This window comes from Coenobita brevimanus, chromosome 98 (genome assembly GCF_032717465.1).
Source record: "Coenobita brevimanus isolate Jiangsu-jjx chromosome 98, ASM3271746v2, whole genome shotgun sequence".
In the NCBI taxonomy this organism is placed as follows: Eukaryota; Metazoa; Arthropoda; class Malacostraca; order Decapoda; family Coenobitidae; genus Coenobita; species Coenobita brevimanus.
The window spans coordinates 203,666-222,500 of NC_137051.1; the positions used below are offsets into that span (position 1 = coordinate 203,666).

Below are 18,835 nucleotides of genomic sequence, written 5' to 3' on the forward strand. Positions count from 1 at the left end.
ATCAATTGTTTTTGTGACAGTAGTAAGGCAGGTGAAAGGGTAAATAGGAATCTGACAGCCATCTGACTGTACAGAGCTGCTGCAACACAAATACAATAAGTTGTTATATGCATTTTTTTAATACACTTTCTACAATAATGTGTACAGGGCTCTAAATTACAAAAAAGACTGCCTATTAAAGTTTAACTGCTCCCTACATAGGTGACTTATCAAATTCCCTTATCTACAGTACTGGGTGTATGAAAAGAATTTGGTAATTGTTTTATTTCCTAATCATCTTGATGTTACTGAAACGGAGAATTACAGAGCTTGGGAGGTGACACTTTTCTGATGTGATAGTGTACCATTTAAGATGTGACAGTCACGTGTTATTTCAAGATTTTGAGCAATTGTGACTTCTTCAAAGGAACACGTGCTTTTGAGAAGCAAAAAGATAAACTATTAGTATACTACCGGCACCTGTACTTCTACTGCTACTACTGCTAAATATTATTATTATTATTATATATGGCAGTGGTAGGTGGGGGCGCTCACCATCCACTCACTTGATGTAGTGGTGCTCTCGGGTGTCTGCCCTTTCCTCTCCTCCATCCTTCTTTCCTTCCATCCTCTTCTGTCTTTCTTTCCTTCATTCTTTCCTCGTCCTCCTGCCTATGGGTGACTTTACACTCCCTCTTCTGTCTTTCTTTCCTTCATTCTTTCCTCTTCCTTCTACCTGTGGGTGACTCTACACTGAATGACAAGCCAGATGATTTCCTGTACACCAGGAAATCATTTACTAGGCTGGGTGGTAACCATGTAGCCAAATTATGGCGCCTAGTGGTTTAGTGGGTAATTACGGCGCTCCAATTGGATTGAGCCGGTGAAGGTTTATATCCAAGGGGTGGTTGGAGTTTCTTGCTCACGTATTGCCACTCTGGGATAAGTGAGGCTGGTCACTCTCATCTTAACTGTCAGGACCAACTTGCCTAGCCCTGGGCTCCTACGCTCCTCAAGGGGCAACGTAGGATTGAATGATGGATGGATGGATGGATGGATGGATGGATTATTATTATTATTATTATCATTATAAACACATACCTGCTTCTCCTCCTGCAGCTGCTGTACTTCAAGGTGGCACTCAGCCAGTTGTTCCCTCAGGTCATCCAGTTCCTGTAGGGTCGCTTGCAGTTCCTCGTTCGTACTGCCAGGTAAACAAAGAGGCAAGATGAAGAAAGGATTGGAAAAGTATAATCATTATAATCATCATCTATCTGTATGAAATCATCCTAACTCTTCTCCCACCTAAAGATGGGGTGAAATAGGATCTGGAAACAGATATTAATGAGGGCTGGACACTCATCCACATACCGCTCAACCTCCCAGAATCCTGGTTCCACCTGAGAAGCCTAACCATCTACTTTTTTTTTTTTTTTTTTTTTTTAAAGATCTGTCAGACTGTGTCAGTCTGTCGGCTACCAAGTTAAGGAAGTGGCAAAATATCCTTGTCATGTGCTCCTCTGGATACAGTATAATTTATCTAATTATATTCCCTGATTTCCTGTCAGTTTCACAATTCACCACACTTTGCTTTTGTACATACTCATAATGTCCATCCATCCATCCATCATCCAATCCTACATTGCCCCATGAGGAGAGTAGGAGCCCAGGGCTAGGCAGTTGGTCTCGACATTTAAGACGAGAGTTACCAGCCTCACTCATCCCTGAGTGGTATTACACAAGTAATCAACCCCAACCACCCCATGGATATAAACTTTCACCGGCTCAATCTGACTGGAGCGCAATAAGTACCCACTAAACCACCAGGTGCCAAAGTTTGGTTATATGGTTACCACCCAGCATAGTAAATGGTTTCCTGGTGTACAAGAAACCATTTGGCTTGTCACTCAGTGTAGAGTCACCCACAGGCAGAAGTAAAAGAAAAGAATGAAGGAAAGAAAGACCGAAAAGGGAGTGTGTGTAACTTCAAATAATATACCAAGCAGCTCAGAAACATTAAAATATATCTCATACCTCATTCAGTTGTAAAGTAAAACTTCCTAAAACTGAACATCCCAAAACCTTTATATTCCATGAAAGTACTTTCATACAATAGGGGGGTACTGACATCATCTGTCCTCACACAATCAATGCATTTTTGAAGACAAAATTTATTTGTGGACAAGTATAACAACATGACAAAATACAAATACAAGGCACTTCATTGCATTTGCTATTAATGGTACAACTGGCAATTTTTTACAAGAAATTCTCATAGTTACCATTATCATTCTCAACATCATCATCATCTAATCCTGTGTTGCCCCATAAGAGGCGTAAGAGCCCAGGTCTAGGCAAGTTGGTCCTGACATTTAAGATGAGTGACCTGTCTCACTCATCCCTGCATGGCATTACGTGAGCAATAAATCCCAATTACCCCTTGGATATAAACCTGGAAAGCCTCAATCTGATTGGAGCAACTTAATTACCCACTAAACAACCTGGCGCCACTTCTCAAAATATTCCATTTTCCATAGAGCCTTTGGAACACAGTATTTGTACTGTACCATGAGGGATACCTGTAATATAAAGCTTATAATGAACAATATACAATGGAGAGGGATGACAAGAGTGTGACCCACCAGTAATGTGTCTCCTCCATCTGGTGTATGCGGTCCTGGAGGCATGCCACTGACACTTCTGATACTTCTGATGTGCTCTTGTTGTCCCACTCTGACCCACGCTCCCCACACCACCCTGCTCCTTCACCGCCATTCTGCAAACATAATTAGCTCATTGGCAAAGCTGTTCTGGAATGGCATTGTCTCCTCATCAGCACTATTACTACCCGTCTCCTTCCCCCCAAAGGGACTCAGAGACGGGCATTTTCGGTTTGTCTGTCTGTCTGTCTGTCTGTTATTTTACGTGAAAAGTACAAGTGCAATTTTGACTAAACTTACAGGGATGACGAGCTATGAGAGCTAGCTCCAGCCCCACCTCCAGCACATATCATGTCTCCCAAATAACAAAACTCTTCCACACACTCAAGAGACTCACCAACAAGTTCAATCCTTTCACGCCTTACCATCTCCTCCTGCTCTCCTCGACACACTACACACATAAAATCAGCATTATCTCGCAGTCTACCTCTAATACCATTACAGCTCTTGTGCACCCACTTATCACAAACACTGCACATGATGGAATTACTTCACACGCCCTTGTGGCAAAGTGCACATGGCCACTCTCCCTCTTCTTTGACAGTACTGCCACCAACCCTAGCTATCATCACTTTTGTTTTATCTGCATTTACTCTTAAGCCCTTGTGCCACATAACATATCTCCACTTACTAAACCTTTCCTGTCTCTCATTCTCTGCAATCAACACCAAATCATCAGCATATAAAGTCCATTTCTGAAGTCACGTGAGAGGGCTTCAAGTACCATAATAAGCAACAAGGGACTCAAAACTGACCCCTGATGCACACCAACACCCATGGAAAACTCATCACTCAAATCTCAATTCACTTTTACCAGGGTGTGAGCATCCACATACATGGCCCCTGCCACTCCTCCATCCCAAGCTTCCCAATGCTCACTTCACCACCTCTCTAAGGACTCTGTCAAAGGCCTTCTCCAAATCAACAAAACAAAGTACAATTCCCTTTTCTTTCCTATATATTTCTCCTAAAGCTGTTGAACAATGAATATGGCATCAGTGGTACCCCTGCCTGGCATGAACCCAAACTGTACCTCATCAATATTCATTCTCTCTAATCGTTCCTTCTAGAACTCTCTCAATTACCTTCATTACCTGATCTAAAAGCTTTATACCTCTATAATTTCCTCTTTCAAGGACATCACTCTTCCCCTTGTACATGTTTATAATTACACTCTTCAGCCAATCATTTGGGACAACATACTCATATATAATCATATTTTATCAGGTCAGTGACTAACTTTGCTCCTATATCTCCTGAGGCCTTCAACGTTTCAGCAGTCAATTTAGACACACCTGCTGCCTTCCCAGCCTGCATCCTGCCTATTGCCTCACTTACAGTAGCAGCATGAATCAATGGCCAAGGGCCAAACACTGGATCTGCTAACTTCAAACCTTCTCTGTCCCAGTCAAACTCTTTATTCAACAACTGGCTATAATGCTCTCTCCATGCATCTTTAATATCCCCACTGTTCACCACTACCCTTACTTCATCATTCTTCACACACTGCTCACCTATAATATCCTGTTTATCCCTCTTCACCTGATTTGCCACCTAAAATATCATATTCTTCCTTTCTACACAATTTAGGTTATCAAGTAAAAGTCTCTGTGACTCAGACTTTGCCCTCTATACCCCTCTCTTCTAGCTCTACACTTGGCAGCTAAGTATTCCTCTTTGTAACCACCCTTCTTCCATTCCTGGAAAAGCCTTCTTTTCTCCTTTACTATAGCTTCTACACCCTCATCCCACTGCCAGGTTACTTTATGTCTTGGTGGATCTCTTGTCCAACAGCATACTGCATCAGTAACTCTCACGAGGTTGTTCTTGAGGGCTCTGTACTGTTCATTAATGCCTCTGTCAACTGCTCCCTCTTCAGCCACCACTCTCATCATCTCGCTATAGAAATCATCCCTAACTGCTTGTTTTCCAGCTTCCATAATTTCCTCCTCGATACATAAGTCCTCTTTTTCATTACTCATTCTTTATGCACCACGTCACATATCAATAATTTGTGCTGCTGCACACACTCCTCACTGCCTGTGACTTTAACATCCCTTACTAACCTCCTATCAGACCTCCTGACCATAAAATAATCTATCTGACTGCTTTTTCCCCCAGACCTGTATGTCATCAACCTACTCTCTCTTTTCCTAAAATGTGTGTTGCACATAATCATGTTCATTGCCTCCCCAAACTCAAGTATCCTTTCCCCTTCCTCATTTCTTGTACCATATGCACATCCCCCATGTACTCCTTCATATCCTTGAGCTGCTTCACCTACACGACCATTTAAGTCCCCTCTCAAAACCACTATCTCATCATTCCCCATACCACCCACTACACGTATAAAGTCATCCCAAAATCTATCCTTCTCTACCTTATCCAAGCCTGCCTGTGGAGCATATGCCGATATAATTGCAAACATCATTCCACCGAACAAAATTTTCACTACCAATATCCTATCACTTACTCTCATTACATTCATAACATATGCCACCCATTTCTCTGCAACCAACACACCCAAACCCCCATATCCATCTGTCCCTCCCTGCCAAAACAACTTATTGTAGCAATCCTTCCCAACAATCCTTCTGGTTGATCCACCCCTGTACCAGACTTCCTGCAAACCTCCCACATCCACCCACCTCCTACTGAATGCCTTAACCACTTTCCCCGCTCTACCCTTTGAACTTCCTACATTCCATGAACCTACTCTCATCCCCCTTGGTGATTTAATGTCCTCAATCTTGCTCTGAAGCTTATTCTTGTACTTGGTCACTGTCGGTAATAATAAAGGGGGAGAGACATACCACAGGCCCCACCCACTGCACAATCCTAGGTCCAGGCAATGGATCTGGGACCCCTAGCCCACCAGCCTTACCAGTGACTGTGGTACTGGCCTTGGGGTACCCTGCCAGGACAGGTTACAGAGACACCCTCCAAGCGTACCTTAACACTGTACCTGCCCTGCCATTATGCACCTACTGATAGGGCTGCCTCCTGGGGCGCTACTCCCAGGTTTGGGCCCTCTCCACTGTGCAGAAGCAGCAGCCTGGGAAATGCAATGCCCTGTACCCTCTAGCACAGGGTCAAACCCCATCTCGCCCCAGACCCACAATCTATGCCAGTGGAACCCCTGTCATGCTTCCCTTCAAAAGTTCAACTGAAATGGAGGGGTAGGATAATGGATGGGCAGGAGGAAGTAGTCCATACAAGGAGGGTAGAAAAGTTGCATGAGCATGGAAAAGAGGCAGAATAAAAGAGGGAAGTTGAGGAACAACTGGGAAAATATGGTTTGGAGCAGATAGGGGACATGGAAAGTGTGTGCTGGATACTCACAGATGAAATCTGTGCAGCATGTGAGGTGGTGTGTGGGGAGAAGAGAAGCTTAACCCGTCACGTCCCGAGGTATTCCGCACCTCCGACATCCCCCAGTCCCGAGGTATTTTCGATTTTTTTTTTTTTGGCTAAAACCTTCGCTTTTGGTGAGAAACATCGAAAATTCATAGAGAAATCGCTCACCTGAGGTTTAAAGTGCCCAATCCAGGTAGGAGTTCCCCCTTACCTGAGTGGGTTTTCTAACATGCTGGCACCAAAGAAAACGAGTTCTATGGGAGGGTAACTATTTTATCCACTCATAAACGGTATTTATTTATTTACTTGGTACGAATGTATATGTAGTATGACAGTATATTGGTTTTCAAGCAGTAATAAAGGCATTATAAGCATTGTTTCACTCACTAACTAATCACCATACCTGACCTATTTTTGCCACACTACCTGATCATTATTTCTGGCTGTTTCTTCTTCTAATGCTATGTAAACATTGTCCTCCACATTGTCATCGATTGGGGAATCACTCTGGCCCTGAATAACTTTACTAGCCAGGTCACTGGTAACAGGTCCTTTGCCAAGACAATGGCGTGAGGGGGGGAGGGGGGAGGTTATGCAGTGTAAGGCATTGTCCCTGCTTGGTATCTTGTACAGGAATAGAGGAAGGTGTCCCGTGTATACATACGAAAAATCACGTGCGAAAATTGAAAATTGTGCAAATTAGGTACCTTGCAATTGCACGACGTACTGGTACGTCGCCGGGACTGGCAAATGCAAATCGTGGTGACGTACCCATACGTCGTCGGGACGGGGCGGGTTAAAGGGGGTCCAAGGAATGGCATGGTGGAATGAAAAGGTGAGACAGGATGTGGCACAAAAGAAAGCACATAGTGAGAGGATGAGAAACAGAGGCATGCAGGAAATCAAGAGACAGAAGAGTTGTATGTAAAGAGGAAGAGAGAGGTGAAAAGATTAATAAGAGAGAGAAAGAAGAGAGTGGATGAGGAAATTGGAAGAAATTTTAATGTACAGTGGAGCAAATGTATGAAAATGTTCTGGAAAGGAGAAAAGGGAGTTAGACAGGGTGATGAATAAGCAATTCAGGGAGTGAAAGATCAAAATGGTATATTGCTAAAGGAGAAGGGAGAAAAAGTGCACAGATAAAGAGAACACTTTAAGGAATTGTTGAACATAGAGAATGAAGTAATGTGAGTATAAGTGGCTGGGGAATGGCTTGGAGGAGGAGGGAGGCGAGAAGAGAGGAAGAAATCAGTAGGATGGAAGTAGTGGAAGCAATGAAGAAAGTCAAAATGGAGAGAGCCCCAGGAACTGATGGAATGTGCAGTGAAATGCTGAAGCATGGGGGAGAGATAGTAGTAGAATGGATATGGAAGACATGCGAATTGGCCTGGGAAGAAAGTAGAGTCCTGGAGGATTGAATACCAGGCATGATTATCCCCCTGTACAAAGGAAAAGGGGAAAAAGAAGTGTGGTAATCACAGGGGCATTTGTTTTCTTAGTGTAATAGGAAAGGCATATTGTAGGATACTTATTGACAGCGTTAGGGAAATAACAGAGGAATTAGTCGGAGAATAGGGAGGCTTTAGGAAGGGAAGAGGTTGTGTAGATCAGATTATTCATTCTTAGGTCTTCAGTGGAAAAGTTTTGAGAGAAGGGAAACAAGTTCAATGCTGCGGCCTTCATGGATTTGGAAAAAGCATATGACAGTGTGGATAGACAAGAAATGTGGAAATTAAGAATATACAGCATGGAGTAAATGGGACGTTGCTGAATGCCATGTATGTGGGGGCTAAGGCTGCAGAGTGTATGGACAGTGAACTGGGTGAATTTTTCTGTTTGAATGTTGGACTGAAACAGGGATGTGTCATGTCCTCGTGGATGTTCAATCTGTATATAGATGAGGTTATAAAACAGATACAAGGTAGGGTAGTGGATGCTGAAGTGACCCTAATGAGAGAGGGCAGTGCTTGGAAACTCACTGTACTGTTGTTTGCAGATGATACTGTTTTGTTAAGTAAAGATGAAGGAGAACTGTAAGATTTGGTGAATGAGTTTTGGAGGCGAGTAAGAAACGGAATCTAAAGGTGAATGTAGGGATGAGTAAAGTTATGGTCTTTGAGAGAAATGAAGTCACTGAATGTACACTAAGGCTGGATGAAGAGGAAATGGAAAATCTGAATGCATTTCATTGTGGTGGGTGGGTGTGCTTATCAGCCACTCACTCGATGTATTGCTGCTCTCGGGTGTCTGCCCTTTCCTCTCCTCCATCCTTGTTTCCTTCCATTCTCTTCTTTCTTTCTTTCATTCTTTCCTCATCCTTCTGCCTACAGGTGACTTCACACTCCCTCTTCTGTCCTTATTTCCTTCATTCTTTCCTCTTCCTTCTGCCTGTAGGTGACTCTACACTGAGTGACAAGCCAAATGGTTTCCTGTACACCAGGAAACCATTTACTAAGCTGGGTGGTAACCATATAACCAAATTTTGGCACCTGGTGGTTTAGTGGGTAATTATGGAGCTCCAGTCAGATTGAGCTGGTGAAGGTTTATATCCAAGGGATGGTTGGGGTTTATTGATCACGTATTGCCACTCAGGGATGACTGAGCCTGGTCATTCTCATCTTAAATGTCAGGACCAACTTGCCTAGCCCCAGGTTCCTACGCTCCTCATGGGGCAATGTAAGTTTGGATGATGAATGATGAATGAATAATTATACCTGATTTCCAATCCTCTGGGACTCTACCTTCCTCCCAGGCCAATTTGCACAGCTTCCACATCCATTCTACTACTATCCCCCATGCTCCAGCATTTCACCACACACTCCATCAATTCCTGGGGCTTTCCACAATTTGCCTTTCTTCATAACTTCCACTACTTCCGTCCTACTGATTTCTTCTTCTCTTCTCACCTCCCTCCTTCTCCCAGCCATTCCCCAACCACTTACACTTGCATTAATTTCATTCTCTCTATTTAACCATCTGCTCCTTTTTCTCCCTTCTCCACCATTTTTATCTTTCACTCCCCAGCTTACTTCTTGATCACCCTGTCTAACTCTCTTTACCACTTTCCAGAATGTTTTCTTACATTCCCTCCACTGTACACTCAAACTCCTTTCAAATTCCTCATCCACACTCTTCTTACTCTCTCTTACTAATCTTTTCACCTCTCTCTTCCTCTCTACATATAACTCTCTCTTTCGTCTCTCAACTTCCTCCATGCCCATTTCTCATCCATCCACTATATGCTTCCTTCTTTTCTGCCACAACCTGTCTCATCTCTTCATTCCACCACGCAGTTCCTTGCACCCTCTTTTGTCTTCTCTTCACCCCACACACCACATCATAATCTGCACAGACTTCTTCTGTGAATATCTTGCACATACCTTCCATGTCCCCCATCTGCTCCAAATCATATTTACCCAATCGCCCCTCCATTTCTCTCTAATATTCTTTTATTCTGCCTCTTTTCTGTTAGCAATTATTACTCAAAACTGGTTTAGTGCTAACTATGGTTACATATGCTGTGTTTTTTGGTTTCACCGAGTCACACACTGTGGAGTGGGGGCTGCACTATTTTTTTATGCTTGACTGAATCCTGGCCACTATATGTAGGGAATCCAAGTAAGGATTATGAAACCTTCAATGCTTCTAACAGCACTGCAAGCCTAGTGTTGAGGCACAGTACTGTTTTACTCCCCCCCTCAGTCTGAATATGTCACATGTGTTTTGTTTTTGCCTCTACCAGATTATGGCTATATCTAACCTTTCATATTTTAGAAGTCTATGCTAAGCTAAATACAAGACTCCATGGATTATTTACTTTAGAGTTTATTCTTGCTAGCTTCAGACAGTTTTAACTAGTTCAAGCGATGTATTTTGAATGTGAGGGGTTAAATACACCCTTAGTTAACTATCCCCTATTCCTAATTTGAATAAAATCATCTGGGAGTAACCTTAGAAAATTTTGAACACATCAGGGTAATGAAAGAATTAAAAGTAAGTTATTGGGGTAAGGAGTAAAGTGTCCATGGTGAAGGGTGTGGACTAAAACAGAATCTTCCTCACTGGCTCTAAATGTACTGATAAAACACAGGTCCTGATAGCTGCCTACCTTGTTTATCTTTTCAGTGGCAGATACTGGGAGAATAAGAAGGAATAAAAAAAGAACATGGAAAAGGAGAGAGAAAGAGGAGACATATCAACTAGACTGCAGTTTGGATAGTTACATTTAACTTCTCCAGTATGACTAGTCTGTCCTAAGCTGAATAACATCATCTGGAGATATAAGAACACTCAACATTATGTCACCAGGGTGAATGGATTAAGAATAAGCAGAGAAATGAATGAATGAATCAAGTGGCTGGTGTACAGTAGAATGAAAGTGTTGAAGGAAAAAAAATAATTCAAGCACTTGCCGCTCCACTGACAAGTAAGGTATTACTGTCATTAGACTAGACTAGATCAATGGGATATAGATAAGGCTGAAGTGATAGGTGTAATGGCTCAAAATGCAACTACAACAACATATCACAAGTGGAACAAGTTTAGTTCCAAAGGCATGTGAAGGTTTCTTCAAAATAAATACCAAAAGCTGAAGAGTGATCATCATCATCATCATCTGGACCTCCTTTCCCACCCTAGAGCAGGGTGAGGAGTAGCAATGTCCAGACAGCCCAAATTTGCCCAGTCCAATGGGCCAAGATTCCATTCACTCATCATTCAAGCCCCTGGGATCCTGACTCTATCGTATATGCCAAAAACTTCACCACATTCTGCAGCCTCACATACACATATCTGATTGAGTCAATCGCTGCATATTCTGCATATCACGTAGAAATACAACAGTACCGCAGAAATTGCCAGTACCAACCATCAATTACATTATCAAGCTACTGTTTATGGTTTCTATACATATGTAAAATTACAGGTACAGTGATACAATATAACACAAAAGGGATCTGAATTTTTAAAGGAGGTGGGGGCACTCACCATCCAGTCACTTGATGTAGTGCTTCTTTGGGTGTTTGCCCTTTCCTCTCTTCCTTCCTCCCTCTTCTGTCTTGCTTTCTTTCAGTCTTTCCTCTTCCTTTTGCCTACAGGTGACTTTACACTCCCTCTTCTGTCTTTCTTTCCTTCGTTCTTTCCTCTTCCTTCAGCATATTGGTGAATCTACTCTAAGTGGCAAGCCAAATGGTTTCCTGTACTCCAGGAAACCATTTACAATGCTGGATGGTAACCATATAACCAAATTTTGGCACCTGGTGGTTTAGTGGGTAATTGAGGTGCTCCAATCAGATTAGGTTTGTGTAGGTTTATATCCTAGGGGTGGTTGGGGTTTATTGCTTGGGTAATGCCACTCAGGGATGAGTGAGGCTCATCACTCTCATCTTAAATCTCAGGATCAACTTGCCTAGCACTGGGCTCCTATGCTCCCCATGGTGTGACACAGGGTTGGATGATGGATGGATGGATGGATGGTAAATGATCTTCACATGACCTAATAGGTAAAAAATGCCCTCCAATAACAACATCACATCAGCTCGGAGGCACTCCTAGCATGTAGTCAGTAGCAACAGTGGGTACTAGCTCCTAAGCAATGACATGAGGTATACTACACTACCTGTGGGGCATAGAAAAACAACTGGGTCTCAGACAAGTACCTCTCTATGGTCTGAGTTAGCCTAAAACGTGAAAGCTGTTGTGCAAAGAATTGTCTTCTTAGGTTTTGAAAGGCTTACGTAATAGACTTATCAGCTGGGAAGAAAGGTAGGGAGGGAGGAGGTTCAAGTATTTAACTAGCTATATAGTCTAGTGGTCAGAATGCCTTAGTAATAATGAAAGTCTTGTATGCCCTTGGATTCAATCCCCAAGTGAAGCACATACCATACCAAACCATATAAAACCTAACCTAACATAAATACTGTAATCTTACATGTGATGTGCAGGCCTTGTTAAGTAAAAGCTCCTTCTCCTGGTCTGAGAGTGGTGATGAGTCAAGTGAGACCCCCAGCTGCAACAGGCGTTCCCTCAGCAGCTGGTTTTCTGCCGTCAGGGTCTGAAGGGTGTTGCTTAGGCTGGCCTGTGTCACACCATCACTACTGGTCGTCCCTGTGCAGGAAAAAATGTTACCACCATGAACAACACTTACATTTTTTTTTTTTTTTTTTAAAGTAACCGTCAGCACACTCATACCCTTGACCAGGAGTCTCAATGTCTGTTCAATGTAACCCATTTTACTGTTATCTACTGCGCTTAAAGTAGGCAACTTCAAAGTTAACACATTTTCTGTAATGGTCTTGACACACTCCCGAAAGGAGGATGACCAGGAGTCTGAATGGTAGGTGAGAAGATCGCCAGTGGAGCATCCCTGACGGAACCCGTACTGACGATCAGAAAGAAGGCTGTGATAGGAAAGATGCCTTTAAATTTTTCTATCGAGAATTGACTCAAAAACTTTTGAAATACAGGACGTTAAAGCAATTGGACGATAGTTGGAGGGTTGGGAGTGGTCACCCATCTTTGGGACTGGCTGAATGAGAGCATACTTCCAGCAAGAAGGAGAGGTACCAGTTGACAGACAAAGGCAAAAGAGTTTGCCTAGGCAAGGTGTAAGCACAGAAGTACAGTTCTTGAGGACAACAGGAGGGACCCCATCAGGCCCATATGCCTTGTCAGTATTGAGGCCAACAATAACAGAAAAACTTGCTTATTGCTGAGTTACCTTTGGTGGTGGAGGAAGGGCATGACTCAGGACACAGTTTGCTGTTCTCTTCATCACTTGTTGCACCACGCTCACGGGCTGATTCCTGCAACACACACACAAAAAGGTCGATGACTTTTCCAACAAATCAAAGAAGGTCAGTGATTTCTTGCCCACGAAGATCAAAAGATGTCTCCCATTTCTGCAATACACATTAACAACGTCAGCGATCCCAGTAACACACACAATATGACTGTAAATTAATACTGATAATCAGAGCTGTGGAATCGGTATCCAAAACACCAGACTCCGACTCCAACTCCTTGATTTCTTGTGTGTCCAACTCCACCTCCGACCCTGACCCTTACCCTTTCTATAAAATAAATTTGCCACGACGACTTCCACAAGATGTCATTCCATCACAACCACGTGAATTGTCAGGCTACTTTTAAAATCCATGTCTTTAAAGGTTAGACTTTAATGGTTGTAACTACTTTTAGTGTGATGGTACTCTGTTTTTCGGGTAGCTCTACAATGAGTGGCATGCCAAATGATTTCCTGTAAACAAGGAATGCACTTACAATGCTGGGTAGAAACCTTATAACCAACCAATATGTGTTCCTCAAATGACAACAAGTGGGTTGGCAGACGGATAGTACCCCTCCCCAGAAAACAACTAACTAAAAATACGAACAAGAAGCCTCGGACCAGGACTGACGAAAATGTGACGGCTAAGAATCGAACAAAGGACATGGTACAGATCGCGACATGGAATGTACGGGATGCAAATGATGAGGTGAAAGAGAGAGAGAGACTGTCCAGCTGCTTGAGGGTGCAAAAATGGATGTACAGTATATGGATTAACAAACTAAATGGAGAGGTGAGAGATTGAGAGAATGGCAGTATGGATGAGGTATATGAATGGCAGTAGGTGAGAATGATAGGGCAAAAGGATGAGTGTGTATTGTTGTAATAGATGGCAGGAGAATGTTAAAGAGCATGGATCAGTAGTCTCAAGGACTGTGTGGGTAGGACTGAAAGTTGGACTACAAATGTGGGCAATTGCGTGTGTGTATGTGCCAATGCAAGATCGTGCAAGCACGGTGAGAGAAGAGTTCTGGACAAATGTGGAAGCGTGCATGGAAAAGTTTGAAAGGAATGAGAGTGTTTTTGACTGGAGATATGAATGGTAAAGTAGGGAATGTGAAGGTGGATGGAGTAGTTGGTGAGTTGGGTGTGCCTGCAGAGATGGATGAGAATAGCAATGCTTTAGTGGACATTTGTGCCAGGAGGGGGTTGGTGATAGCCAATACCCTCTCCAGACACAAAATAATCCATTGGTGTATGTGGCGAGTGATAAGAAGGGTGGGTGGTGAAATGAATGAAAGGAAGGTAATGACTGATTATGTGTGTGTGGATGATAGGCTGAGGTGTGTAATAGATGCAAGAGCATACAGAGGTTGGAAGAATGGACTTTCTGACCACCACTTGGTGGTGCTGACAATCAAAGTCCAAATGAAATGGAGAAACAGAACAAGGGAAGGGCAGGAGGAAGTAGTTCATACAAGGTGGGTGGAAAGGTTACAAGAGGATGGAATAAAAGGCAGAATATAAGAGGGAAGTGGAGGAGCAATTGGGTAAATATGAATTGGAGCAGGTGGGGGACGAGGAAGATGTGTGCAAGATATTCACAGAAGAAATCTGTGCAGGATGTGAGGTGGTGTGTGGGGTGAAGAGAAGATTAAAGGGAGTCCACAGAATGGCATGGTGGAATGATGAGATGAGACAGGATGTGGCACAGAAGAAAGCATATAGTGAGTGGATGAGAAACAGGGGCATGCAGGAAATTGAGACACACAAGAGAGAGTTATATGTAAAGAGGAAGAGAGAGATGAAAAAATTAGTGGGAGAGAGATGAAAAAATTAGTGAGAGAGAGAGTAAGAGGAAAGTGAATGTGGAATTTGGAAGGAATCTGAATGTAACGTGGTAGGAATGTAAGAAAATATTCTGGAAAGAGGTAATGAGAGTTAGACACGGTGTCAAAAATATTAGTCTGGGAGTGAAAGATAAAAATGGTAAATTACTTGTGGAGAAGGGAGAAAAAGTGAGCAGATGGAGAGAACACTTTAAGGAACTGTTGAACACAGAGCATGAAATAAATGCGAGTATAAATGGCTGGAGAATGGCTGGGAGACAGAGAGATGTGAGAAGAGAGGAAGAAATCAATAGGATGGAAGTTGTGGAAGCAACGAAGAAAGTCAAAATGGGGAAAACCCCAGGAATTGATGGAGTGTGTGGTGAAATGCTGAAGCATGGGGGAGAGATAGTAGTAGAATGGACGTGGAAGATGTGCAGATTGGCCTGGGAGGAAGATAGAGTCCTGGAGGATTGGAAGTTAGGTATAACTATCCCCCTGTACAAAGGAAAAAGGGAAAAAGAAGTGTGTGGTAATCAGAGGGGCATTTGTCTTCTTAGTGTAACAGGAAAAGTATATGGTAGGATACTTACTGACAGGGTTAGGGAAATAACAGAGGAATTACTTGGAGAAGAACAGAGAGGTTTTTGGAAGGGAAGAGGTTGCGTAGATCAGATATTCATTCTTAGATCTTTATTGGAAGTTTCTAGAGAAGGGAAAGAAGTTGTATGCAGCCCTCATGGATTTGGAAAAAGCATATGACAGGGTGGACAGACAAGGATTGTGGAGAGTACTACGAATATACGGATTAGATGGGAAGTTGCTGAATGTCATGAAGAGTATGTATGAGGGTGCTAAGACTGCAGTGTGTATGGATAGTGAACCAAGTGAAGTTTTCTATTGGAAGGTTGGACTGAAACAGGGATGTGTGATGACTCCAGGGTTATTCAATCTGTATATGGATGGGATTATAAAAGAGATATGAGGTAGGGCAGTGGATGGTGGAGCAGCCCTAATGAGTGGGGGCAGTGTTTGAAAATTCCCTGTACTGTTGTTTGCAGATGACACTGTGTTTGGGAGAGTCTCTGAGACAAATGAAGTCAGTGAATGTACAGTGAGGCTGGATGAGGAGGAAATGGAAAATGTGAGTGTGTTTTAAAACTTGGGTGGTGTGATGAGTAAGGATGGAAGCTTCGAGGGCGAAGTGCTTGAAAGGGTACAACAAGGAGAGAGGTTGCTGATTCCTGGAAAGCAGTGATAATAAACAGGGAAGTGATCATGGAAGTGAAAAAGTTACTACATGACAGTATTGTGATACCATCTCTAACATATGGACGTGAAGCTTGGCCCTTGTTAGAGGGACACAGATCAAGAGTGAGAGCAGTGGAAATGAGTTGCTTGAGAGGAGAATGTGGAGTCACATGGAGAGACAGACTGACAAATGAGGAAGTAGGAACGTTGTGGTGTGGATGTGGATGTGATAGGAAGTGTTAGGAGAAATACACTGAGGTGGTTTGGCCATATGGACAGGATGGAGAGTCAGAGACTGATGAGGAGAGTGTATGTGAATGAGGTGAAGGGGGGTAGAGGGAGGGGTAGGCCAAGGATGAGATGGGGGGATGGAGTAGGGAGGCATATGAGAGAGGGGGGTGTGAGCTGGGAGCAGGGCAGTGAAATGGCAGGGAGCAGGGCAATGAAATGGTGGGGAACAGGGTGACATGGAGACAGTTTGTTTGTGGCCACTCCTTATGGGATTAAGGCATCTTGCAGATATACAGACATTCTCTAACACAACCATGACTCACAGAAATAGACAAAACATGCAATCACACTCAGACACAAAAATAAATGCACATGCATAAGTAAACATGCACGTACATGAACATTTACTGCAAAACAACACACAGACGACTCTCCCAGCTCCTTTCCCTCCCATTTAGACCCCTCCTCTTTCCCCTATCCTTCTTGTTCCCACTACCTCCCTTTCATTTCCCCTCCCCCTCCCTTCATTACACTCCCATTCCCTCCCCTCCCTCTACCTTCCGTCCATCTCCCTCCCCTTTCCTGCCACGTCCCAACCCTCACCCATCCCATCATCTTCCACCCCATCCCTTCCCTCTGCCTTCCAATCATCTCATATCTTCCTCTTCCTCTCCCAACAAACCCTCCCTTCAGCTTCCATCTCCCCCTTACCTTTTCACCTACTTCTACCCTCCATCTCTTCCCCCTGCCTCCACCTTCTATCCTTTCCCAGTTCCCTTTCCACAACCTCCTGCCCAATCCCATTCTCCCTTCCTTTATCTTCCCTCCCTCCCCCATCCCCCTTCTCTCCAAGACTTCTTCCTACTTCTGCCACCAAGAAGAGAGAAAGCTGCAGTAACCATGAGAGGCCATACACCCCAACCTCACCTTGCCTCGTCGCATCTACATTCACTCCAACCTCATCACCATCATCAGCAAAACCTAACCTAACCTACTCAACTATACTTTAAACCAACCTAATATAACCTAATCTACTGCAGCATCTCTTCATTTCACATTGTTGCATCTGCACCAACCTACCTCAGCCACATTTTATTCAAACCAGTTTAACCTGGCAAACTAACCTCACTTTCTTCCCTCACTCCACCCTATCGCATTCTATTTTTCCTCCCTCATCCCATCCTATACCATCATTATTCAAAATAAAGTAGCAACTAAACTACCGTACCCTATAATTACTGCACTCCATGATCTTTGCTACTGTTCAACATTATAATTACAAACAGATAAACAATAACCCGCAGAACAAAAGCGCGTGCGTGAAGTGATGTTATTGTTGTGACCACATCTTGAATCTGATGGACTGTGGGCTCAAACTATTCTTCCTCTCCAGTCCACCGATCTTCTTTAGGGGAATAGGGAGGGAGTTGATGGACATTTGTATAAGCCTGCAGTGGAGCCACCAGATTCAATCAGTGCCACCGCATGAAGGCGACCCTCTCCAGCACCGTGCGTGAAAATTAAGGAAACTTGAGAGAGATTAGACCATATTAATCCTTTATGTGGTACTGTCGTATTTAGGCATATTACAGCGACTAAGCTATACTAACTGATTTGGCGGGGAATATCACTCAAAGGATAACAAAAATGGATTTGTGGACACACTCAACAAAGCAGCTAAAATAGCAATATTTATAGTTATGTTAACAATGTGTTAAGTTTATGAATGTAAAATGCATGTAACAGCACCAACTCCATTACTCTCTATTATATAACTAACCATCCTGTTGTTATGTACACATTGAGGCATTTCATTCAGGCAAACACCAAACAATTTTACCTAAACTTTGGGCAAACATGATACTGAATCATCAACCTACAGCAGTTCAAGTCGAATTTATATACAGTATATGCATATATATATATATATATATATATATATATATATATATATACACACACACACACACAGAGGACACCTGTAATTTGGAGAATGGATTTTTTTTTTCTATCTATCTATCTATCTATATCCCAACGCCCTACTCTCGCAAAGAGTGGCCGCAGACAAAACACCTCCAAGTTTATTATTCCTTCCTCTGTTCAGGGAAAAAAAAAAAAAAGTATCGCCCAGGCAACCATAAGAGGATTTCGCCTAAAATTTTGGCAAACATACTGACCAGCACAGTGTCTTGGAAACCTTTCCCTCGAACGTAAACTCTATGTTAGGCCGTGACATAAGATATATGCCTCCTCTCTTTTCTCACTTCTTCTTTCTCCTCTCTTATTACTTGGTTGTTGTGGCATTAGGTTTATTTGAAATGTGAACCCGGTGGACTGCGGGCTTAGGCTGTTCTTTTCCTGCGGTCGATCATCATCCTCTTCAGGGATCGGGACGTCGCCGAGGAAAAACTGAGCAACCAGCCAGCGGGATTGCCTGGTCCTATCGAAGCCACCATGCGAAGCTGTCCGTTGCTAAGAACTATGCATCAAGAAGACGATGATAAACAAGGTGAAGGAGAAACTACTCAAGAGAAAGTAATGAAAGGGGAGGAAACAAGACTCAAAAGAACCGTTACTGCCGAAACTACGGAGAAAACAGCAATGAGGAAGTTAAGACGAGGAACGGACGGTTACACATTGGAAAATACAGTACAAACAGTAGAAGGGTTTAAAACGTACATCGC

The 18,835-nt window shown here is 43.1% G+C and overlaps 1 protein-coding gene across 1 annotated transcript in view; it reads right to left on the bottom strand.

The window, feature by feature from the left end:
• The window catches only part of spdi (sperm antigen with calponin homology and coiled-coil domains split discs), an 89,989-nt gene that overhangs the window by 23,141 nt on the left and 48,013 nt on the right, over positions 1-18,835 (bottom strand). Inside the window, exons 2-5 of the mRNA XM_080283696.1 lie at positions 12,810-12,859; positions 11,986-12,196; positions 2,622-2,755; positions 1,081-1,183 (exon numbers count right to left, since the gene is read on the bottom strand). Coding sequence (XP_080139822.1) covers positions 1,081-1,183; positions 2,622-2,755; positions 11,986-12,196; positions 12,810-12,859 — 498 coding nt within the window. The remainder of the gene's footprint in view (positions 1-1,080; positions 1,184-2,621; positions 2,756-11,985; positions 12,197-12,809; positions 12,860-18,835) is intronic.